This window comes from Syngnathus typhle, linkage group LG2, assembly GCF_033458585.1.
Source record: "Syngnathus typhle isolate RoL2023-S1 ecotype Sweden linkage group LG2, RoL_Styp_1.0, whole genome shotgun sequence".
Taxonomy (NCBI): Eukaryota; Metazoa; Chordata; class Actinopteri; order Syngnathiformes; family Syngnathidae; genus Syngnathus; species Syngnathus typhle.
In genome coordinates, this window is record NC_083739.1 from 25171747 (window position 1) to 25197607 (window position 25861).

At 41.9% G+C, this 25861-nt stretch overlaps 1 protein-coding gene across 21 annotated transcripts in view; it reads left to right on the forward strand.

Annotated features, from left to right (window-relative positions):
- The window catches only part of LOC133150542 (tumor protein D54-like), a 208327-nt gene that overhangs the window by 167450 nt on the left and 15016 nt on the right, over nt 1–25861 (forward strand). For 10 of the 21 annotated variants that reach the window (XR_009713791.1, XR_009713792.1, XR_009713793.1 and 7 more), the window contains one exon: nt 306–1386. The exons of 8 other annotated variants lie outside the window; for them this stretch is intronic. Coding sequence is in view for 10 of the 13 variants with exons in the window: in XM_061273137.1 (XP_061129121.1) it covers nt 306–383 (78 nt within the window). In the remaining 3 variants the exon portion in view is untranslated. Of the gene's footprint in view, nt 1–305; nt 1387–2751; nt 7827–25861 lie in introns of those variants that run through there. 3 more of the 21 variants (XM_061273136.1, XM_061273142.1, XM_061273145.1) reach the window with 2 other exon arrangements.

A 25861-nucleotide genomic window follows, 5' to 3' on the forward strand; every position in this document is an offset into this window, starting at 1 on the left:
TAAGCGGGTAAGCAATAAGCACGAAAAACGGTAAGCGGGAAAGCAATAAAATATATAACAAAAACAATAACTATACGTATATATATATATATATATATAATGTGTGTATATAGATATATGTGTGTGTGTGCATAGTATATATATATATATATATATATATATATATATATATATATATATATATACAGAATGTGCTGTTTCACGGTAGACACGAGGACAAAAAGATGGAGGAGAAAAAAAAAAAGGTTCAAGGGTATTCATGGAAGATTCTTGACAATTATCATGCTACTTTGTTTTGTGTGCAGTACAAGGTCGTGGGACCCCAAGGGGATGTGAGCCCACCTAATTCCTCCACCCCCACTCAGGACAACCTGCCTTTCTGAATGCCTCCGTTCCACCTGAGTTTTGTCATCACCTCGTTTTGCAGCGACGCCGCTGAAGGCCAAAACCACAACCATGTTTGAGACTTGTGTTCTGCACCTCTTCCATCCAGTCAACCACCCTTTCCTCAATTCTCCCGATTCTTCTCAGCGTGAACCCGTCGTCGTATCGCAGTGGGGAACACTACTGCGTTGCACTTAAGCTGGTTGGTGCACTGTCCTCTCAGGAGTATCCTGGTAACAGAGCTCTTGACTCAATACTTTTGTATTATAAACACTTTTTCACTGCTTCGCATCATGTTTTTACAAGACTGCCATAACATTCTGCATGGAGGAAATGAAGAAAAGTACCAAGTCACACAAACGTGTGTTCGTGACTCGCTGATATGTCCATTTCTTACTGGGTTTATGTTGCACACCTCTCCCGCCAATAACCACCTTTTGCTCCAATGTTTCTCCATGCACCACTATGTTGGACCGGTGAACTGGGAATTAACTACGAACCTAAGTTGTGGCCATTTTGCTTTTTAATAAATACAATTCTCACAAAGTAACACACACACACACAATCCGTGACACACTAATAGTTTTATATGTGTGCATTCACACATTGAGTGAAGCTGCTTGAAGTTGTTTTCATACAAACAACACTGGCTCGTTAAACATGCTGTCAGTTTTAAGGAAAACTGCCATAAAAAACAAAAAATGCCAGAAAACGTCAAGGCAATATTAAAAGTGATGTTCATTTACTAGTACGCTCTTAACTATAGCTACATTTCTTGTCAATGAGTTGCTTTTGTCACAGATGCTCTATTTTCACCCACATTTGAGGGGGGAAAGTGAAGAAGTGTGTGCAAATTTTTGTGTTGTCAGGTGATCAAGCTTTATGCTGGACTTGGAGTAGATGCTTGTTATTGTGACTTTGGATAACATTGGAAAGCTAATGGTAAATGAGTTTTGGTTTTGTTGTGTTTGAATATATCATTAAAGCATTCCTGTAAATTAATACACGGCTTGTCTCATTCAAATCACAACTCAGATTTATGAAATATTGTGTTGCAGCCTGTTTTTCCGAAATCACATTGCTCAGATTTTCCGGCCATGTTTAATGATATTATTTCACCTTTGATGTTGATAGTTATAATTGTATGAATACTCAAATACTTAAACTGGGGTTGGGCAACTGGTGGGCGAAACTCTGAATGGCATTGATTCAGTTTTGAAAATGTTTACTGTTGTTGAGTTGTTCAAAGATGTTATACTAGTGCAGCCACTGTTTGGCAGACATCCTTCAACAAGCACTGTTAGGTGGATCAGAGCGTGTCATGCCAGCTCAAAAGTACACAAACAGCTCCCCCAGCGTGTACAGTTCTTTTAAAGTACTGTATATTATTACCCTTCAAAATTATAGGCGAGTTCAACGCATATGGTGGTGAAAAGGTAGAACCAAATTCCCTGTTTTCAAAATGCATATAGTCAAACCTCTAGATACAAATTTAATTTGTTCCGGGAACTACTTTGTATGTTGAAATAGTCGTATGTTGGATCAAATATTTCCATAAGAATACACTAATTCATTTTATTTGTTCCACAGCCAAAACAACCAACTCCTTAACAGATACTGCAGGTAATTGCACATAGCAATAAAACAAATACCGTTTTTTCCCATGTATAATGCGCAAAATTTAGCTAATTTATTGTCCTAAAATCTGGGGTGCGCATTATACATGGGTACAAAAAAAAAAAAAAAAAAACAATTCTCAAAATTCTTTTTTTTTTTTAAATCCGGATATCATACGGAGGCCGCCATTACAGATGTGCTTTCTTCTCTGCTGTTCACTTCAAACACACTCCATACGAACACAATGCTCTCGTATCAGACGCTTGCTAGATCACCTGCTCGTTTGCTGTCACAATGTACCCTACACAAATCCGAAACATTTCTTCGCTATTGAGTATGCTAGCGCATGCGCAGTGATACTGACCGGCAGAACATCCGGTTGTTCCCAAAGATGATCTTTTTTCTGAAATAATTTTACGTTCACGGACTTAAGTAGGAGTCAAAATCTGGGTGCGTATTATACATGGGTACAGGCTTTTTTCCAGCATCAACATGCCATTTTTAATAATAATAATAATAATAACTGGGATTTATATAGCGCTTTTCTAGTCGCTTTACATGTGTGTGATTTTTTAGGGTGCGTATTATACATGGGGGCGCATTATACACGGAAAAAAACGGTACATTACACCAGAAAGATGAAAAAAGACAGAACACCTCAGATGTCATCACCCTCAGCACAGGCTCCCCTCAGGGCTGCGTCCTGAGCCCCCTGCTGTTTACCCTGATGACACACGACTGCGTCCCCAGGTTCACCACCAATCACATCGTGAAGTTTGCAGATGACACAACGGTGGTGGGCCTCATCAGTGATAACGACGACCTGGACTACAGAGAGGAGGTGGAGCAGTTGGTGGGCTGGTGCAGAGACAATGGACTGATCCTGAATGTGGAGAAGACGAAGGAGATCATCGTCGACTTCAGGAAGAACCAGCCTCACCACGCTCCACTGATCATCAACAGCTCAGCTGTGGAGGTGGTCAGCAGCACTAAGTTTCTGGGGGTCCACATCACAGACGACCTCACCTGGACTGGGAACACCACGACACTGGTCAAGAGGGCACAGAAGCGCTTGTACTTCCTGCGGAGGATGAGGAGAGCCCACCTGCCCCCACTCATCATACTACCGAAGCACCATAGAGAGCATTCTGACGAGCTGTCTCTCGGTGTGGTGTGGGGGTTGCAGCGCCTCAGATTGGAAGAACGTAAGGAGAGTGGTGAGGACAGCAGAGAGGATCATCGGAGCTCCTCTTCCCTCCATTCAGGACTTGTCATCCCAGCGCTGCGTGTCCCGAGCCCGAAATATTATTAGTGACCCATCACACCTGTGGGAAGAGGTTTCGCAGCATCCGCTGCAGGTCCACCAGGTTCTGCAATAGTTTTTTCCCTATTGTCGTCAGACTGTTGAACAGTCAACTTAGCATTCCCCTGCGCACTTTGTAAATACTGTTTTTGTTTCCTTCATTGCTGCACTTTATATTTATCTTATTTATCTTATCTTCTTTCATATTTAAATAGAAATGTCACTTTTTATCCAGCTGAAATATCATTCCTTTGTTGAGAGCCGTATGCAACGAAATTTCGTTTTGTGTGCACCGAGTGTTTACAAAATGACAATAAAGTCTAAGTCTAAGAAATAAATTACAAAGATAATCATTAAAAAGGAAGTTTTGTTGTCACTGTACCTTAGAGACACATAGAAATACATACGTTCCGAAACTTACTGTACTTACTGTTTGTGAACTTCAAATTAACTTATATATTTTATTTAATTTTTTCTATTTTTCAGTTTTTTTATCCAACTTACTGAAATTTAACTTAGCATATTTGAGTGAGTGAGTGAATGAACGCTGGCGCGAATTGCTGCCGCTGCTCTCTGGACATTTTTAACGTTTTGCTTTGATTTCCTGCAAAGTCTGTAGCAGATCACTAAACTTAGATTAACGTGGTAGTGTTGGCTTTATTCTGGGTCAACTCTCAAGCGGACCTGTCTGTCTGTAGCGTGTCTTTGACCGCCCAGTTGCTACCTGTGTGTGAGTGTGTTTGCTTTACACCTGGTCACTGCTTCGCCGGTCCCGATTAACGTTTTCCTGCCTGGGCCGTGCAGCAATGCTTACCAAGAACCTTGCTGTGAGGTCTATGCTCTGGTGGACTATCCTGTTCGCCATGCTTTATCCAGCGTCAACCCTGATCCAGTACACGAACGCGGAGCTTCTCCAACTCCAGCACTGCCGGTTTGCTCTCCCACCTGTCATGTAACGCTTCCCGGACATTGCTCGCCTTCACCACCGGAAATACATCCACCGTGGTGCTGAACGCAACTAGCACATTGATGACTCCACTCCCATAAACACCATCTGGTCCTCCATGTGCTGCCATCCACCGAGGAACATCAAAAGGAAGGTTGATCACTGCGCATTGGCTAGCCTAGCTAGGTCAGCTAATGCTTCCTGCCAACACTGTGACATCAAACTGGGACTACTTAACATCCGCTCCCTCACTGGCAAGGGACAGCTGCTACTGGACCTCCTGCTTGACTGCAAGTATGACTTTGTGTTTGACTGAAACGTGGCAACATCCTGGCGACTTTTCTCAGTTGAACAAATCAAGTCCGCCCGGGTTTGTTTTGAAGAGGGAGAAACAGCAATGTGTACATGTTCTATTAAGTTAGACAATCTCATGGATGTTTTAATGTTCATACTATGCAATTCTTTTCCTTAGTTTATATAAACATAACTGCTCAATCAGAACACTAATACAACACACACACACACACACACAGAGGGGTGACGCCCCCCACACTCAGGTACCAAACGGTCATGTGACAAGTTCCCGCCTTTCCGGGCAGTATAAAAGAAGCTGACCTGGAGAAGGAAGATGTTGTTTCATCTGCTGCCGTGCCTCGTGCATTGGCCGCCATTAAACAACCCAAGATCTTACCAATAAAGAACCAACTCTATACTCCACATCTTTGTTGTTCCTGGCTCAACATCGGACAACCCGCACAATACGCAACAGTTTACACCTGCCAACCACGTCTCACCGGTCGAGGAGGAAGTCTCGCGATACTTCACCGTGAGACTTAGAAGGTCTCGTGTTTTAGTCAGGGATGAGAATCTTCGGCGGATCTGCGAATTTCCGTGTTTTTTTCCGTCGGGAGTATCATTTTCGTGAATCATGTAGATCTGTTGAGAAAATTGTTTTTATATGGGGGTGGGGGGGCTGGCAGCAGCATTGCAACAACAGCCGCCTTTTTTTCGGCAGCATTTTGGCGTGACTTTCGTCACATCATTTGCCTACTCATTTGCCTAATTAGCAAAGGCTTTAGCCAGCATGGCGAAGGTTTTAGAGAAAAAAGACAAGGATCGTGCCAGGGAAATACACAAGTCGAACGGGATCAGGAACTGCTTCAGACGGGCATGGCCCGAGAACTGCATCATCTTACAACTCGGAACACAAATACGCTCTTAAAGCAATGCGACAGTGAGCGCCCGGCGATCGGACTAAATTAAACTCCATGCACACTGAGGTCCACTTGAATTTTGGAAAGTACAACAGGACTTTAAGAATATTTTCTAGGTTTCAGCGACGGCTCTGTCACAATAATGCGATCAGCGCAGTTGTTGGAATAATTGTATTTGCAGAAGCGCTGGCTGGCCTGAACCGGTGGCCTCATATGTTCGTTCAAGCAAACATATCTGTCTAGCTCTGGGGAGTTCTTGGACTCCCTTCCTTTTCTTAGCTGTGAGAGGCCCTCACTAGTTATGAACAGAACACCTTTGTTCTTTGTTTAGTTCAAGAGAAGTTCTTTCTCTTTTATACCTTTTAGTTTATATTCATAAATTGTTGTTGACCGGGACGGTTTTTAAGTTATCCCATATTTACTCAATGTTTGTTTAAGTAGACTTCATGCAAGTTATCTCACTTCAACTTAACGTTTGTTGGAGTGTATGCATAAGAGGTATCTGATTATTTACTCATTATTATTATTGAGTTTGAGTTTGAGTTTGAGTTTATTCACGCGATATCCAAGACATACAACATGGAACAACAAACAGTAATTCCGGATGCGTGAAAAGGTCACCCCAAGCAAGCTATTTAAAGCTTTTAATAGGGGGCCTGGTTTCCCATTAGTATCAGATATTGGCCAGATATCCTTACATTTTGGACAACATACAACAATAATAAACACACAACAAGGTACAGCACACAACAACCATACGACAAGCAATAGACAACCTCAGTATTCTGGTTACTCTGGATTTGATGTAAAGTACATTTGCAATTTATAAATTAACAACTAATATATTAACAACAGGACACGGGTGTTCATGCAATTTATAACCAGCACATTAAATATACATTGATAGGAGTTGATTTTTTAGATTTGCCTTGAAGATGGATATGGATTGCAACATTTTTAGTGTTTCATCAAGCTCATTCCAAATCTGTGGCCCTCTGCACACAATACTAAAGCTTGTAGATTTTAGTTTCCGTTTTTTCCCTATGATTAGATTTCTATTCCTGGTGGTGTGGGTGTGGCTGGGAGTACAGATTGGGATGAGTTGACAGAGTTTGTGGTTTCGTTTATGGACAGTCTGATACATGATGCAAGCATTCTGGAAATAGTTATATTCAACAAGCCTCAGAAGATTGTGTTGGTGAAAGATTGTTTTAGTGGGGGCGTTAAACTCAGACCATGTTATGGCGCGTATGACCTTTTTCTGAAGTATCTCCAGCTTTTTTAGATGGGTTGGAAATGTGTTACACCATATAATATTGCAGTATTTTAAATGAGGTTCAAATAAGGATTTGTACAAAATAAGAAGTGCAGTGAGTGGGAGATAATGTCTCAATTTGAAGAATAAACCCACATATTTAGACAGTTTGATTGTGAGGTCATCAATATGTTTTTTAAAGTTCAAGAATTCGTCAATGTGGATTCCCAGGAATTTAGTAGAGCTGACTCTTTCAATGTTTTGTCCGTTAATTTCTATGCAAATTTGGTCAATGTCCTTTTTTTTATGGGACCGGAATACAATGTAGTATGTTTTATTGACATTTAGGGAGAGTTTATTGCATTTAAACCATGTGTTTATTTTCGCTAACTCACTATTTATAATTTGTTCAAGTGTATTTGGATTTTTGTGGGAAAGAAACAAGTTTGTATCGTCAGCAAATAATACTTTATGTAGTATGGGTGAAGTATTAACAATGTCATTTATATACAAGATGAACAGGAGCGGCCCTAAGATGGATCCTTGAGGAACTCCATAATTTATGGGCTTGTATGAAGATTTATGGTTGTTAATAGAGACATATTGATTGATGTCTTCCGAACAGATAGCTGCGGAACCAGTCTAACGCCAGGCCTCTAATACCATAGTGTTGTAATTTATGTATAAGAATATCAATCGTGATGGTGTCAAAAGCTTTAGACAAGTCCAGAAAAATCCCAATACCATATTCGCCTTTATCGATTGCTCCGTAGATTTTATCAGTCAAGTCAAGTACTGCCATATATGTAGTGTTTTCCTTTCTGAAACCATACTGGGATGGGGCAATGATGTTTAGTTTGTTTAGATAGTTGTTAAGTTTATTGTAAACTACTCTTTCCAAAACCTTGGAAAGAGTAGGCAAGATTGATATTGGTCTGTAGTTGCTAAGATCGTTTTTATCTCCTGATTTAAAGACCGGTGTGATACGTGCTATTTTTGCTATTTGTGGCACTACTCCAGAGAGTATAGACAGATTGATGCAATATGTAAGAGGTGCAGTTATTATATTGGAGATGCTTTTCAGAATTTTACTTGAGATACCATCTATTCCAGCTGAGTTTGAATTCTTCATATTCATGATTATTTTATACACTTCATTGCAGTTAGTTGGATTCAGAAAGAAAGAGCCCAGGTAATTACCTGATAGATAGTCTTTAAACGAGGCATCCTGAGGCTGACTGATTTTACTGGATATGTTACTACCGATAGAGACAAAGTAGTTATTAAATTCGTTGGCAAGACCATTACTTCTGATGATGTTGCCCATATTTTGATCGTGGTCAGGGAATACAGGAGTTTTTTGGCTTCTGTTCAAGACCCCGTTCAGTACTCTCCAAGATTTCTTGGAATCACCCTGTGATTCATATATCAAGTCGGCAAAATGCTTACTCTTCCGCTTTCTGATATGTGTAAGTTTATTTCTATAATTAATATATGCATTTTTATTTTTATGGTTAGGTTCATTTATGTATCTTTTATATAATTTATTTTTATGCTTAATAGACTTTAATATGCCCTTAGTGATCCATGGATTTTGAGTAGTTGTATTACATATGATTACTTTCTCAGGAATGGTCCTTTGAATAGAGTCGGATATTTCTTTGGTTAAAGTTTCAAATGCAGTATCAACATCACTACAGTCATATATTCCAGACCATGTCTTGGTCTGCAGGTCCTCACCTAGACGTCGTATGGTTTCTTCATTAAGTATTTTTAATCTTATTGAATGACGAGTAGGTGGGGGCTTAGCAGGGAGGTCAATGAATAATACAATAGGGAAATGATCAGAAATCTCAGAGAGTACAGTCCCAGAAGTAAGTGTGGCGTTTGTAAGATTTGTGATGAAATTATCAATAACTGATTTGGTTGAGTGAGTGACTCTGGTATATGCATCTATTGTGGGAAAGAAGGATGAAGAGTGTAATGTGTTTATAAAGTCATTTTTGGCTGTATCATCCTTGGAAAGATCAACATTGAAGTCGCCAAGGAGGACACAGCTTTTGTTGTTTTTATTTATAGAAAATAATGCTTCCTCCAGTTTGGTCCTAAAGGTTTCGAAGTCAGCGTCTGGGGGACGATAGATTATACCAATCATGAGGTTTTGCCTGCTTTTCCCGCTTATTTCAACAAAAAGGGAGTCACTGTGGTTGTCTGCTATGACAATGTCATCACAAATCCTCACGTTGTATGTAGAAGAAATATATAGGCACACGCCACCTCCAGGTCTGCCACATCTGTTCTTAATCAACAACTTATAGCCATTTAGACTTAAGATGTCAGTGTATGAGCGATCATTCAGCCATGTTTCACTGCAGCCAATTACGTCAAAGCTACAACCTGTGTTTGTAAGTAGAGTAACTAGATCATCATGATGTTTATTCAAGCTCCTGATGTTTAAATGCAAAAAGGAGCAGTTTTTTACATTTGTTAACTGTTTTAATTGTTCGGGAGTATACTGATTACAACTTATATTTCGATGATAGTCAATGCAATTTATCACCTCGTCTCCTTCACTGTCCATTTCATTAAGTGCCATGCACAGGGTACCGAGTGGGATTTACTGAGATCCAACAACAAAGACACACACTTAAGACCATGGACATATACATACATTCACCCATCCCAAAACTGGCCTGACAGACGTACACACATACACCTACACACTCAAACACACAAGAACACTCTGTAGACATTACCCGCTGTATTGTCACAGAGCAGATAAATAGACAATTGCTTCGTCCTGCCCAGTCAGTAGTATTCAGGCCAGTTCCCAAGCCAAAATGAGAAATATATGTATGAGAGAGGAAAAGAGAAAAGAGGGGGCGAGTGGTGAGATGGGGGGAAAAAGAGAGAAATCAGTCATGAGTGTTCGGTCAAATATAACCCCGAGTTTAGATACAGTGTCACTTTGATTAATTGTACATGTATCCATATTTACAGTGGTTTCCTTAAATAAGTGATAACGAGCAGTTCACTTCATCTCAGTTTTATCTGGATGAAGACGAAGGGTGAGTGCGAGTGCGGATGGTTGTTCGTCTCTGTGTGCCCTGCGATTGGCTGGCAAACAGTTCAGGGTGTCCCCTACCTACTGCCCGATGATGGCTGGGATAGGCTCCAGCACGTCTGCGACCCCAGTAGGGACAAAAAGTTCCAGAAAATGGATGGAAGACATAGGAAATTGAGAGACCTCCATTGTTTAATCTCTGCAAGGCACGCCTCAAGTGTGGATTTGTCATCAATAATGGCATATATAATTGGGTTATCAGCAGAACATTGAAAACTAATGTTGTATTTACGTATTATGTCCCCAAGCGGAACCACTAAATACTAAATAGTATTGGTCCGAGTACTGATCCCTGCGGGACGCCACACATAACGTTAGTGACCTCAGAGATCGTGTTGCCATGGACCGCGTGGGTCCTGTCCGATAGATAGGACTCAAACTGTTAAAATAATTAGTTTTGCTGAAGCGCTGGTCGGCCTGAAACCGGAGGTCACATATCTTCGCTCAAGCCAACATATCTGCCAGCCAGCGTTGGGAGATTTGCACCGCAAAAAAAAAGCAATTTTGAAAAAATAAGAAGAGAAGAAAGGCAAACAATTTTTATATTTGAAAAGAAAAAGTACTCAATCTGACCTGGGTCCTGAAGAAAAGTTTGACCCAGATGAAGGCCCTAGCATGAGCACTGGTCAGAAGAAAGCAAAAAAGGTGAGCTTAAGACAATACAATGAATGCTAACTTGCTTTTGGATTTACTTTTACCGGAGAAAAAAGTGCGGCAACTCCACTATGCCTGGTGTTCGGGGAAAAGTTGTCCAACAGTGCCATGGTTCCCAGTAAACTCAAACGCCATTTAGAGACAAAACAACCGTCACTACAAAACAAGAGTAGGGACTATTTTGTTCAACTGCGTGAACGGACTGGGAAACAGGCAGAGCTACTGAGGAAAACCACCAAGACGGGTGAGAAAGCTCTTAGAGCTAGTTACCAAGTTGCTGAAGTCATCGCCAAATCAAAACAGGCACACACCGTAGGAGAGACGTTAATAATGCCCGCCTGCAAAATTATCTTGAAAGAGATGCTCGGCCCTGGCGCTGTTAAAGAAATAGCCCAAGTCCCTCTATCAAATAATACAATTTCCAGACGTATTCAAGACATATCTGCAGACATTGAGAAGACAGATTTGGAAAAGTTGCACATTAGTGGGAAATTCGCTTTGCAAATTGATGAATCTACGGATATCAGTGGACACGCGCAGCTTCTGGCAAATGTGCGCTTTGTAGACGGAGACACCATCAGAGAAAACTTTCTGTTTTGCAAGGAATTGCCAGGAAGAACAACAGGAGAAGAAATTTTTTGAGTTGTATCAGAGTACATTGAACAAGGAGGACTAAAGTGGCAAGACTGCGTAAGTGTTTGCACCGATGGAGCAGCTGCCATGCTCGGGCGCACCAAAGGATTTGTAAACAGAGTGAAAGAGCAAAATCCAAAAGTCATCGCGACGCATTGTTTTCTGCACCGGGAAGCACTTGTTGCCAAAACATTACCAGCAGACCTAGCTCCTGTAATGGAAGATGTTTTGCGCATGATAAACTTTGTGAAGACGAGACCAGTAAAAAGCCGCATGTTTACATCATTGTGTGAGGAAATGGGGCAGGAGCATAAAGTGTTATTGCTCCACACGGAGGTCCGGTGGCTTTCCCGTGGCAAAGTTTTAAGTCGTGTTTATGAGCTGAGGGAGGAACTCAAAGTGTTTTTGACAAATGAGAAGCATGATGACGCTAACTTGCTCTCAAATGATGAGTGGTGTGCAAGACTGGCATATCTGGCAGATACATTTAAACATCTGAATGACTTGAACACGCGAATGCAAGGTCGAAACGAAAACCTGCTCACAAGTACAGATAAAATACAGGGGTTTCGTTCAAAGGTGCTGCTCTGGGAACAACACGTGGAAAGTGCCAACCTAGAAATGTTCCAAAACACCCAGAAATGGCAGAGTGTCAACAGAGCTGCACTGTGTGAGACAATAGGTAAACATCTGCAAAGTTTGGAGCAGAAGTTGTCATGTTATTTCCCTTCACTTTCCACTGATTGCCTTGACTGGGTGAGGAACCCATATAGCTCAACTGCAGTTGGAAGGGACATAACTTTGCAGGAGCAAGAAGAAATAACTGAACTGAGACAAGATCGTGGTCTTAAGCTGCGCTTTTCGGATGTACCTTTGGACAGTTTTTGGCTGACTGCTGCCAAGGAGTTCCCTATTCTGGGAAACAAAGCAATTTCAACTCTTCTCCCTTTCTCCACAACCTATCTATGTGAGCTGGGCTTTTCAAGCATGACTACTTTAAAGACTAAGAAAAGAGCGAGACTCAGAGCTGTTGAGGAAGATCTTCGTGTTTGTCTTTCTTCAATTCCTGCAAGAATATCAGCGTTGTGTTCAACCAAACAGGGCCAAATTTCACACTGAGTAAGTTGGGAAACACTGCTCTAAATCGTACAACTGAGTAAAATAAAACCTAAATTTAAGTTGTATTCAAGTTCCTAAGATTCTTGTGATAAACAATGGGAAAATGATTGAAAAGTAACCACAGAAACTACAAGAAAGAGGAAATGTCTAATCATTTGCTAGCTGAGTCGCTCCACATTCGGGGAGGCCATCCATTTACTTGCTAAGCTAGTTGTGGAAACAGTCCAATTGCCACAAAAAGTAGCTATATGCACGCGTGCAGTGCACACACACGAGACTGATAAGGTGTCAAGAGGTAACAAGCTTGCGGACAGAACCGCAAAACAAAAGCGCAAAAGACACTTCAAATTTTATACACGCAAGAAGCAGATTAAATCACTGACACATTTTTAAAGATGTGCAGCGACAAAGTCCATAGACTGAAATTTAATGATGGACGAAAAGAGGGGCAAGAGTAGAGAATGGCATCTATAAATGACCATAAGACAGACCTATCCTACCAAAGAACCTATACAAATGGGCAGCAATATTTAGCCATAGTGCGTGTTAGAGTGGTGCTCACTCTAACTTATTTTGCAAGAACCACTCAGAGACAAGTTAGTCGTTTTAGACACCTGCAGGCGGAGAGTTCACTCGTCGCTGTGCTTACAGCGATGGTCGAATGAAGTCTGACTCTCCCTTCCCACAAGAGCATCTTTATTAAGAGGAAAAGGGTGGGGGTGACAGTAGACTGAATAAACAAGTTAAAGCTCTTGACCTCTAGGTAAACAGAGCAGGGGATGTTTTACGACATTGTTTAGGATGGGACAGAGCTAGGTGGTTTATTACCGGATACATACCAACGTAAGCATAAAACTAATCCACCTAAGTTATTTATTACCGGTTATATACATTCCAACATAATCATAGATCAAGATAGTTTGGAAAACCCTGACATATCCCTCCTGGTTTATCATATGATTATGTGAACCCGATCAATCAAACATAAGCAAGAAAATATAAAGAAGAATATCAAAAATAAGAAAAACAATAATAAAAAAGATCAACAAAAAAACTCAGATGACAGCGGACGGGTTGGGAACGCTTAGGGCGAAACAGGACAAAAACAACAAACAATGATAGCAATAACTTCCAGTGAAGATGAGGTTTTTCCTCAATACTCCAATTCAAACTTATTGTGTGATCTAAAAACCTGCTGGCCGATGTTAATATGCAGGAAAAGTCTCACACGGTCCCTCTGCCTTAGGCGACCAGAATGCTATCAATAAAAAAAATAAAAAGAAAAACACAGAAACAGTACATCATTGTATCCATCACTTGCGAAGCATTTTCGATGGTCAAATCATCAAGTTTCTGTAAAACACGCTCAGTATAATAGCACCTACGCAATCCGCCTTTCATCATGGTCATCACATCCGTCACGACTAAGAAGTTGTATATTTACGTGTGCTACGGTAGAAGAGACGACCCTCGTCACAGCAGACTTCAAACATGGGATAACACAGGTCGTAAACAAGCACAACAACACCAGCACAACAAGCACAGGAGACACTAGTTTCAACAGCAGTTGCCACCAGTTGCCAGAGAATAGCCATGAAAAGAAACCCCACTGTTGTGGAACTTTGTCATTTGACATGGCCTGCTGTAAGTTCTTCAGTGAAGCCATGGCGTCGTAGATGTGTGTGTCATTTTCTCCAGGAATGTATGTGCAACAGGAAGTCCCAATGATGTGGCACACACCACCTTGTGCTGCCGTCAACAAGTCCAGAACCATCCTGTTTTGCAAGACCATCAGCCTAATAGCCTGAATCTCTCTATTTTGTCCATCGTTGACTTGTAGCGACAGATTCGCAAAGGATTGAAAACGATAGTTCAGTGTCTCGATGAAGAGTGCTTTGGCCTCCAAGTGAACTTGTGTGGGGCAAGGGGAGTTTTTGGAAACACAGATAACATCCCTCCTGTGTGTGCGCTCTCACAGCGACCTTCACATACCGGTACCAAGTGTTGGTTTCGTATGGGTTTCTGGGGTCTCATGACCAGTCCTCAAAGTTCTCATCGTGTGACCATCGTTTCCCACGGTCAACATTATCACTTGGTCTGTTCAGATGTGTCCATAGACCATAGCATGCTCCAACCACAACGCAGCAGAGGATCCACCTGGCATGTGGAGCCCCGTTGCTACTAAGATGACAGGAACACCGAGACATACCCCCGCCTAGCGCAGTTGGGATCATTGTTCGCAGACTTCGCCACCGTCCCGAAATGAGGGGTCCAGCACTCCTTGTAGCTTGCATTGGCTAAGGTGAATCCAGCTGGGTCGTTCAGCGATCTTCACTGCGGAGGGGGGTAGTCAGCAAGACTTGGAATGGTCCCTACCTCCCACCATGGCTGGCCCAGTTCTTTCCTTTGATGACCCTGATGTAGACCCAGTCTCCTGGATTGATGGGGTTGTCGACCTGTGAGGAGGAAAGATCAGGCGGCAGTAAATTTGCATTGGACATATCCTTCAGCCTGAGGGCCCTGATCATGCTACCTATGTTCTTCATCTGCTTTTTGCAACTCTTGTAGTCAATAGTAATGCCCTTTTTAACGAGGCAGATAGGAGTGTTTGAAAGAAGAGTTTGAGCACTTCCTAATGATTCCTCCTAACCAAAGACCGTTCATGACAGGGACTGTCTTAAAGGAGATTCCCTTATCCATGCCGTCTTCTTCCTAACACGTTTGCACCCACACAGGTTGTGCACATAAACGCACACACACCGAGCGCGCACCCAAGGCTCAGACAAACGACAACAGCCTGACACAACTTTACAGGGATTACGCACGAACACAGACAAAGGGATTCTACACATCTCTCATGTAGCTTCTTTTGATAGAACCTCCTATTGGTAACTGTATAGCGGACTGTTCTGCATATAATCCCTTACTCAACTCCCTTGCTTCTACTTTTCCATGTCGGTGCAGTCGTAACTCCTATGCATGAATGTGTGAAAGTCAAAAATTTAACGTATCCAACTTTCTGACCACCCAAACTCCACTGTGGTGCAACGAACTTACTATTTTATTGAGTAGGTACAGTGAGCAACCTAGCTTCCTCTTGACTGAATTCACTTTAGTCCAAGTGTCCTATTCTAAAATTTATCTAACTCAATTTCTACTTCTTATGCCTGATGAGCCAAAACATCAGATCTCGCTCTTGTTTCCTACCGTTTTAGCCTATTTGTCCTATCCAAATCTGTTCAGTCTCCGATTATGATGCTTTTCTCTGTGGCTTTACGCATTATTTAATTATTATTATTATTATTATTTTTTTTTTTTAACAAATCTCCTCAGTTCTGTCAAACTCAGTGCACAATGAAGCTCCTGTCCACTTTGACTCAAGCCCCACCAAGTTTAGCCACGCCACAGCAAGGAGTACGATTTGGCCGTCGGCCACTTCATGTCCATGTGTCTTCTGCTGCAAGTTGGTGTTCTTTTGTTGTTGCTTCAGAGTCAACCCATCCATCACTCTCGAATGAGTCCATTGTTCAAATGAGTCCATTTTCAACATTGTGAGTTCCTCCGCTTCTCACTGTCTTCTTTTTTATTGTCCCCGAGGATGTCGTCTTTCCTTCGGAGTGTACTTGTCCCCCTCCAAGTACAACAACAGTCTTTCTTTGTCCTTGCCAAAGGTGCCTCAAAGCCAGGCACCGTTTTGTAGTCGTCCACGGCTGCAGGTGGAGTCTCGGGATCAAGTTTCAGGGATCCTGGCACAGAGAGTGACAGACTGGGACATCAAACTTGTAAGACTATCTCCAAATGTAGCTGCTGCCATCCATTCACTAGTAACGTTTGTTTACCAAACTTCAAATTCTCCTAGTAACAGCGATCTCGTCTTTATATTGTAAGTCCTGCAACTCATCCTATTTTCGAGCTACGTTCTGTCTAAAGTTCCAATTTAATGAGACAGTACATTGTCTTCAGTATCGTTATTCAAAATTAACTCAACGAGGTCTGCGTTCCACATCTAGCCCTGATCTATGTCTTGACCTCTCAAACGTTATTACCTGTGTAAAAAATGTGACTTAGAATATGGTGTTGTGAATTTCCAATCTCCCTGATCAAATTGGATCCCACTTCTTAGCTCTTCTTTCTCATGCTCCTGTTAGCCTGCAACTGTCCAAATTAATAATGTTGTTTTCTTTTAACTGTCTTTCTTTTGAACCTCTAAATCTCTCTTGTTGCTAACCTATCTGCACCAGGAAGGGTCTTAAAGAAAGGACCAACAGATTACTCCCAATATCTCCTCATTATTTACGAGTTAGCCTCCCTTTCCTCACTCGGGTGCATATCTTGTCAGTTGTTAATGGAAACCAGATGTCTCGTGCCAATGAGATCATGGACCAAGGCCCAAACAATCCCGCACGAACCTGACCCGAAACATGACCCGGTCACACTTAGGCTTACTAGTGAGATATACATTGCATGATACCAGAATAGAATTTTACCACAGTATGACACTAAATGTATTAGAAAATCCATATGTCGTAAAGGTTTGTATTATTACTATCTTCCACTATCTGTCCTATTCACTCCCTCCTTCTGAGGCTTGGCAGCGCCCATGCCACACCTTGACAAGCTGTTTGGGAGAATGTGTTCTTTACTACATATGATCCCATCATTTAATTTGACTTTCTTTCCAAAACGCTTCTCAATTTCCCAGTTCACACATCTTCTGCATGTGTTACTGGTTCTCCAGTTTTTTCTCTAGTTAATCATTAATCCTAAAGCTACGTTTTTCATTTTAGCATTTAACTTACTCAAAATCACTCTTTCAGCAAAGTCGCTCTACTAATTTTCCATAGTAGTCGCCAACAGCTTCAACCATTCAACCTGTATTTTCCTATCATTCAAGGCAATCATTCATCAATGCTCATTTGCATCTCACACACAGTCTCCAAAAAGGAGTCTTTCCATCACATTGGTCTCAATTCATCCAAGCTCACCACACAACATTCATATACCATTTTCAACTCAAGGTTCCTGATAGAACAATCCACCAATCCAAAAAAAACTCAACTCATAAAAACTACTGGCAAATTAATCTGAATTTTTCTTTGCTTTTAGATTTAACGAACTCAATTTCTCAGATTTAGCTCGCATATAGCAGTTTGTATAATTTTATAACACCATCAATCAATTATTCCTATTAAATGTAGCATTGCAATGTCTTAAATTCACAATTTTGCTTCTTCCAATTCCTGAAAGCATGTTCTGTCGTTTTTTTTTTTTTTTTTCGAATTTCTCATGAGGGCTCGACACTTAACATGCACCAGTGTGGATCAATTTCTGCTCGCAAACACATTTTTCTCTTTTCCTCTCATTTTTATCTTTCCAAATCGTTTCTGTTCTGCGGTGCAAATTGGATAGACCACAGTCTAGCAAATTTCTTTACACTAAAAGTTTAGCCAATCTTCATCATCTTAACACACATGCACAGCTCTCGCACGCGTAGGGCAGGTCCCAGCACCAATGATTCGTCACAGGCTGGCCATTTCCTGTGGTCGATCATGAGCTAGTCCCTCCCACGCACACAAGGACAGTACATTCTAATTTTTTTATTTATCTTCAAGTTGCATTCATTTACCACTTGATTTGCAAATTCTAACTTTAGTGTACACACACAATTTGATCCCTGGTAATTTGTTGTTGGGCATACAAACAGCATTGTCATACTTATTGCATGGACAGGAGCTCTAATAATCCAAAAAATGTTCCAATAATCTGACAATGACATGTTTTGCTGTCATATGGGCATCTATTCTTTCTTTCTCTGTATTAGCATGAGGGGTCAAAGGAGAGGAAGCTTGTCATGCTGTAAATGTAACTTTTCCTCTGCCTCTTCCTCTGCCCCTTGACTGGCACCGCTTTTTTTTTTTTTTTCTTTTTTTTTTTTTTTTTTTTTTTAAAACACTCTCTTGACCAGTGTCCACGTTTCCCACAGTTCCAACAGTTGTCAGAATCTGATGGGTGTTTTGAATTATATGGTGGCCTTTGGCCTAGTTGGTCTCTAACTCTTCCTCTCCCCTTTGGGAACTTTGGAAGAAGATCGTTGTATCTTCATTTAGACCATTATCATCATCTAGATGAAATACATCAGAACTTTTGCCTTTTTGGATCACTTTTTCAGCATGCCTGTCCCACTGCGTAGTTGTTGTATACAAGTTTTGCACACGAGCGGAATGCCACTCTTGCTCTTCTGCTTGAGCTGCGGCTGGAGCCGTGGCCGGGACAGTGCGCCTGCGCACTGTGGCCTCATTGTCTTCCGGCCTGACAAACATAGTGTCATCACTTTTCAACTTTCTGTCTTTTGTTACATTTCAACTTTCCTTGTACGTCATACTTTTTCTTCCACATCGGCATGTATTGCATACAATTAAGAAATCTACTCGCCATGAACTTCTCATCTCCTTCAGGAGCTAGAGATTTATCGTTCCCTTTTCCCATCTTAATTTTAGTTTTTCCAGTTTTTTTTCTAATCTTTTTTTTTTTTCTTTGAGGATCCTCAATGCAGGTTTAAATTGACCTTCTAACAAATTACTAGCCTGTGTTATTGCCGTCGATCAATGCTAGAACTGCTATTTTGCCAGTTTATCCTACCAGTCACTCTCAATCACACAAACTCCAGCGCTTTTTACTTTTAGGCCTATCCAGGAAGGGTGTAAAACCCTTCCAAACAGCTTGGAAAAACGGACAAAAAAAAAAAAAATCTACGCCCTTCTTCAATTGAGAAAAAAAAAAACAGTTTTTTTTCTTAGCCCGTTCTTTCCACTGGGACAAGAATCCCAGCTGTTTCTTAGCTTGGAAAAACCAAAGCCGTATCTCATGCACCTTTAATTTTTTACGCGTTTCATAGCTCGAACAAATCAAAGCCGTATCTCATAGCTCGGACAAACCAAAGCCGTACCTCATAGCTCGGACAAACCAAAGCCGTATCTCATAGCTCGGCCAAACAAAGCCGTATCAGCGCTTTTTAATTTTTTTTTTTTTTTTTTAACTTACGTGTCTCCTGGTTCGTTGCATTGCCGGGTCCCGTCAAATCACCTCTGTCAGACGAAGGCAGACCTAAGATGCTGGCCCAGCAAAGAAGTTCTCTTCCCAGGACTTTCTTTTCCAGGTCCTCCTAATGGACGCTGGCTTGTCGACAATGCAGCACGTCTTCCTCCGTCAGTCAGATGGCGGGTATGAGGGTCCCGGGTTTCGGCACCAAAATGTTAGAGTGGTGCTCACTCTAACTTATTTTGCAAGAACCACTCGGAGACAAGTTAGTCGTTTTAGACACCTGCAGGCGGAGAGTTCACTCGTCGCTGTGCTTACAGCGATGGTCGAATGAAGTCTGACTCTCCCTTCCCACAAGACCATCTTTATTAAGAGGAAAAGGGTGGGGGTGACAGTAGACTGAATAAACAAGTTAAAGCTCTTGACCTCTAGGTAAACAGAGCAGGGGATGTTTTACGACATTGTTTAGGATGGGACAGAGCTAGGTGGTTTATTACCGGATACATACCAACGTAAGCATAAAACTAATCCACCTAAATTATTTATTACCGGTTATATACATTCCAACATAATCATAGATCAAGATAGTTTGGAAAACCCTGACAGTGCGTGTCACATGGCTTAAGAGGAGGGATAGTGGGGCAGGTCAGTCAGCTTTATACAACATACGGATTTGATTCATATTCAAAACAAAACAAAAATTTTGTAGAGCTTGTTTAACATGCGCTAAACACAATCCACAGGATTATACTGACTGGTCATAAAAGATGCATTTTCAAAATGGTTTGAATTGGTTTCAACAAAAACACTGAATGCCTTAACAGTGGCAAACACGTTATGTAAAGGAATAATACCGAGATATGGGATTTCGGAGATAAATTCTCATGATAATGGGGGCACTTTGTAAATCAAGTAATGAGGAGAATAAGCACAATTTCCATAAAGACTTAAAAATCATTGTGCATGCCATCAGCAAAGTGCAGGATTAGTATAAAGTGTGAAGAAGTGCATGGAAGAAACTGGAAGATAATGGACAAAATGTTTAGACCTGGTCAAACTTGTACATAAATATTACAAGTACTGTGGGTTTAACCCCGTATGAAAAATTGTTTGGGCGACAATATAGATTACCATGTTTTAAAACCAAGTGGGAAACTAAGGATGATTCAAATTTGGCATTTACATTTTATATTTATAATTAATATTTTAAAGGCAAAAAGAACAAAGCACGTTCTCATTAAGAGCATTGAATATGAAACGTTGGTGTTCTTCCAAGGGGGAAGGGCCACAGTGAATATTGATAATTACATCAACTGCCATTAAAATAGCAGAAAGGTCAGTTGAGGTGGTCCTAGCAAATTACAAAAGGGTCATTTCTTTTGAGGTAACGTTCAATCGGAAAAAGTGACCCAAAGGAAGCCTTACCTCTTAGAGAAATGCCGGGAACAAGAAAATGGAACAATGACGTTATTGCATTTTGGGTGGCTATCTTTGTTGCCATTTTGTTAACTTCGGCAATATGGTATTTGTGGGAACTAAGTCATAATGAGTAGGGGAGAGATGAGTGAACAACTTATATTGATCACTCCCAAAAAATTATGTTGCATTGTAGCAATTTAAAATCAATTTGATCTTTGCAGGATGATCTGCTGTGTCGGATCTGGACTGCCATGAAAGTATGATGTTTATATGTGTACTTTGTCAACAACTGCTGTAGATGTTAAAGAATGGGATGAATATATCTAAAATGAATGTGGATAATTTACTATAACTATAAGAGTAACTGAAAAATGAAACAATTGATTGCTAATGGCAAAACAAGCTGTAAAGACAAACAAAAATCGAATATGTAGTCAAGCGAAATTGTATATGCATCAACATGCCAAGATCTGGGAAAAGAAATATATATATATATTAAGAGCATTGAAAATATATATATATATATATATATATATTTTTAATTTGAGAGGCGACGATGATCTGACCGAAATCGATGCAATTGGAGTCCCTAGAGGAGTTCCTGATTAATAAGAATTAATTGACCAAATTGCAGAACGACGGGAGTCCTCCATTTGCTGTTGGTGAGCGGTGAACAAGAACATAGACAGAATAAATTACATCCACTACAATGTGAAAAAACTGGGCAATTGGACACAAGCGGGGCTTGAGGCAGTGCATGAACAGCTAGCCACAACCTCCCTAATGGCATTCCAGAACCGTATTGCTCTTGATATGTTGTTGTCTGAGAAAGGAGGGGTCTGCGCAATGTTCGGAGAACAATGCTGCACCTTCATCCCCAACAACGCCGCCCCTCATGGGAGCCTGACGAGGGCGATTGCAGGCCTGCAATCCCTCAATGCGAGGATGAAAGAGCACTCTGGTGTGGACACATCAGTGTGGGACAAATGGCTGGATGTTTTTGGGAAGTATAAAGCCCTTGTGTCCTCAATTTTGATATCAGTTGCAGTATTTGCTGCTATACTCACCTTGTGTGGATGTTGTTGTGTTCCTTGCCTGCATGCTCTGTTTAACTGTCTCATACCTACAGCAATATAGCCCATGGAGGACAAGATGGCTCGGATGTACCTAATGTCTGAGCGACAAGATGATGACGATGATGATGATAATGATGTTGATGACGGGATTTGTACACAGACGCTAGAGGACTTTCTCCCCGATCCATGTGTTAGGGTTTGCAGAATATCTTTATCGTATGACTATGTTGGAATGTAACCTGTAATAATTTAACCAGCTTGTCCTGTCTTAACATGTCTTAACAAAAGTAGTAGACCAAAGTGCTAAGATCTTTTCAACTTATTGACTAGCTGCAGAGGAAGCAATCAAAGTTGGTTTGTTTACAGAACTTCGTAAAAGGCGCCCTGCTATGCTTTGATCAGCAGGGGACCGGCTTCACCCCATCCTGTGTTCCCACACCCCCACTTTCAACCCCACTCTGTTTCTCTCAATAAATAAGCACCTGACGAGGCCTGAGTCAGACCTCCATTCGACCATCGCTGTAAGCACAGCTATGAATGGACTCTCCGCCTGGAGGTGTTTAAAATGACTTGCTTGACTCTTGTGTGGTTCTTGCAAAATAAGTTAGAGTGAGCACCACCCTAAAATTTTGGTGCCGAAACCCGGGACCCTTATACCCGCCATCTGGCTGACGGAGGAGGACGTGCTGCATTGTCGACAAGCCAGCGTCCTTTAGGGGGACCTGGAAAAGAAAGTCCTGGGAAGAGAATTTCTTCGCTGGGCCAGCATCTTAGGTCTGCCTTCGTCTGCCAGAGGTGGATTGACGGGTTCCGGCAGTGCAACGGACCAGGGGTCAGGTAAGTTAAAAATTGTGTGGTGAAACACGTAAAAGGTGCACGGGAGATAGCTTGGGTTCAAGTCCCAGGGGAAGAAACAGGCTAAGAAAAGCAGAGCTTCTTTTTCGTTCATCGAAGGAGTGCGTAGATTCTTCTTTGTCTATTTTTCCAAGCTGAGGGATCTGGCTTGGGTTAGAGTCCCAGTGGAAGGAACGGGCTAAGAAACACGGAGCTTCTTTTTTGATAATCCAAGAAGAGTGTAGATTTCTCTTTGTGCGTTTTTCCGGCCAAAGAACAGCTTGGGTTCAAGTCCCAGTGGAAGGAACGGGCTAAGAAAAAACGGAGCTTCTTTTTTTTAATTGAAGAAGGGCGTAGATTCTTTTTTATTTCCGTTGTTCCAAGCTGTTTGGATGGAAGTTGTGTGGTTGAGAGTGTGTCTGGTAGGATAAATTGACTAATAGCAGTTCTAGCATTGATCCACGGCAATAACACAGGCTAGTAAATTGTTGAAAGGTCAATTTAAACCTGCATTGAGGATCCTCAAAGAAAGACAAAATGTGTTAGGGTGGTGCTCACTCTAACTTATTTTGCAAGAACCACACGGAGACAAGTTAGTCGTTTTGGGCACCTGCAGGCGGAGAGTTCACTCGTCGCTGTGCTTACAGCTCGAAGTTAAAGCTCTTGACCTCTAGATAAACAGAGCAGGGGATGTTTTACGACATTGTTTAGGATGGGACAGAGCTAGGTGGTTTATTACCGGTTACATACCAACGTAAGCATAAAACTAATCTACCTAAGTTATTTCTTACCGGTTACATACATTCCAACATAATCATAGATCAAGATAGTTTGGAAAACCCTGACATATCCCTCCTGTTTTATCATATGATTATGTGAACCCGATCATTTAAACACAAGGAAGAAAATATAAAGAAGAATAGCAAAAATAATAAAAACAATAATAAAAAAGATCAATAAAAAAACTGAGATGACAGCGGACGGGTTGGGAACGCGTAGGGTGAAACATGACAAAAACAACAACCAATGATAGCAACAATCTCCAGTGAAGATGAGGTCTTTCCTCAATACTCCAGTTCAAACTTATTGTGTGATCTAAAAACCTGCTGGCCGATGTTAATATGCAGGAAAAGTCTCACACGGCCCCTCTGCCTTAGGCGACCAGAATGCTACCAATAAAAAAATAAAAAGAAAAACACAGAAACAGTACATCATTGTATCCATCACTTGCGAAGCATTTTCGATGGTCAAATCATCAAGTTTCTGTAAAACACGCTCAGTATAATAGAACCTACGCAATCCGCGTTTCATCATGGTCATCACATCCGTCACGACTGAGAAGTTGTATATGTACGTGTGCTACGGTAGAAGAGACGACCCTCGTCACAGCAGACTTCAAACATGGGATAACACAGGTCGTAAACAAGCACAACAACACCAGCACAACAAGCACAGGAGACACTAGTTTCAACAGCAGTTGCCACCAGTTGCCAGAGAATAGCCATGAAAAGAAACCCCACTGTTGTGGAACTTTGTCATTCGACATGGCCTGCTGTAAGTTCTTCAGTGAAGCCATGGCGTCGTAGATGTGTGTGTCATTTTCTCCAGGAATGTATGTGCAACAGGAAGTCCCAATGATGTGGCACACACCACCTTGTGCTGCCGTCAACAAGTCCAGAACCATCCTGTTTTGCAAGACCATCAGCCTAATAGCCTGAATCTCTCTATTTTGTCCATCGTTGACTTGTAGCGACAGATTCGCAAAGGATTGAAAACGATAGTTCAGTGTCTCGATGAAGAGTGAATCTTTTCCAACTCCGACCCAGGGAAAAAGCGCATGAACAACTTTGTCTCCAACGGACCATACTTTATGGTCGTCTGGAACATTCGCACCCCAGATAGGGTCATGAGGGTCAAAGGTTGCAACTGCTCTGCGTTGACGTCCAGAAGAGTTGCGTGCTGTCGTCAGCTGTCGATGTCGTATCCTGTAGGTCTGGTCTGTCACCCACACTGGTGCACACACTCCTGTCCAGTTGGCGGGCAGCATTGGATAAACCTTGTGACCACAAAGCCACCAGCCATTCTGGATGAAGTATGTTCCGTTCGATGGTGCAGACATGATAGTCGGAGAGCCCTCCCTAACTGAAATGGCTCTCCTATCTTGACACTCAGCGGCGATGTCCAAAGCTCCCATCCAGTTTCCTCCTGGAGAGCAGTCACTGTCAATGCATTTGTGGGTCCTACTTCCTTGGATGTAACACGTATAGTTCACTCCAGGCCGCCGCTCTGTGTAGGCCACCTGCGGTAATGTTCGTCCTTTAACAGTCACATTGAGATTTGTCCAGAAAAGCTTATCACAGGTGCCTTCCACAAGTCCAGGGCGGAAAGGGTCGTCATCACTCATTTTGACAGCAGGGTGTTGATATCCAACTCCTCCCATCGATGCCATACATTTTGCTTCAGTGACATTCCTTGCTCTGGCCTCCAAGTGAACTTGCGTGGACGAAGGGGGGAGTTTCGAACACACATAACATCCCTCCTGTGTGTGGGCTCTCACAGTGAACTTAACGTACCGGTACCACGTGTTGGTTTCGTATGGGTTTTTGGGGTCCCATGACCAGTCCTCAAAGTTCTCATCGTGTGACCATTGTTTTCCACGGTCAACATTGTCACTTGGTCTGTTCAAATGAGTCCATAGACCATAAAACGCTCCAACCACAACGCAGCAGAGGATCCACCTGGCATATGGAGCCCCGTTGCTACTAGGATGGCAGAGACACCGGGACATCCCCTCGCCTAGCGGAGTGGGGATCGTTGTTTTCTTCACCAACATTGAGACGTCCCACCCTAAACGATAGGACCCCTTTGAAGTCAGCCTTCCCCACCACTCCGAATTAGCGGTCCAGCACTCTCTGCAACTTGCAGTGGCTGAGGTGAATCCAGCTGGGCCGTTCAGCAATCTTCACTGCGGTGGGGGTAGTCAGCAAGACTCGGAACGGTCCCTCCCACCGTGGGCTGACCCAGTTTTTTCTTTTAACGACCTTGATGTAGACCCAGTCTCCTGGATTGATGGGGTTGTCGACCTGAGGAGGAAAGATCAGATGCAAAAATTTGCATTTGACACATCTTTCAGTTTGAACGTCCTTATCATATAGTCTGCCAAGGACTGTTCTTCATCTGCTTTTTGCAAATCTGCAGGGAACACAGGTAGTCTATATGGTCTCCCATGGATGATTTCAAAAGGT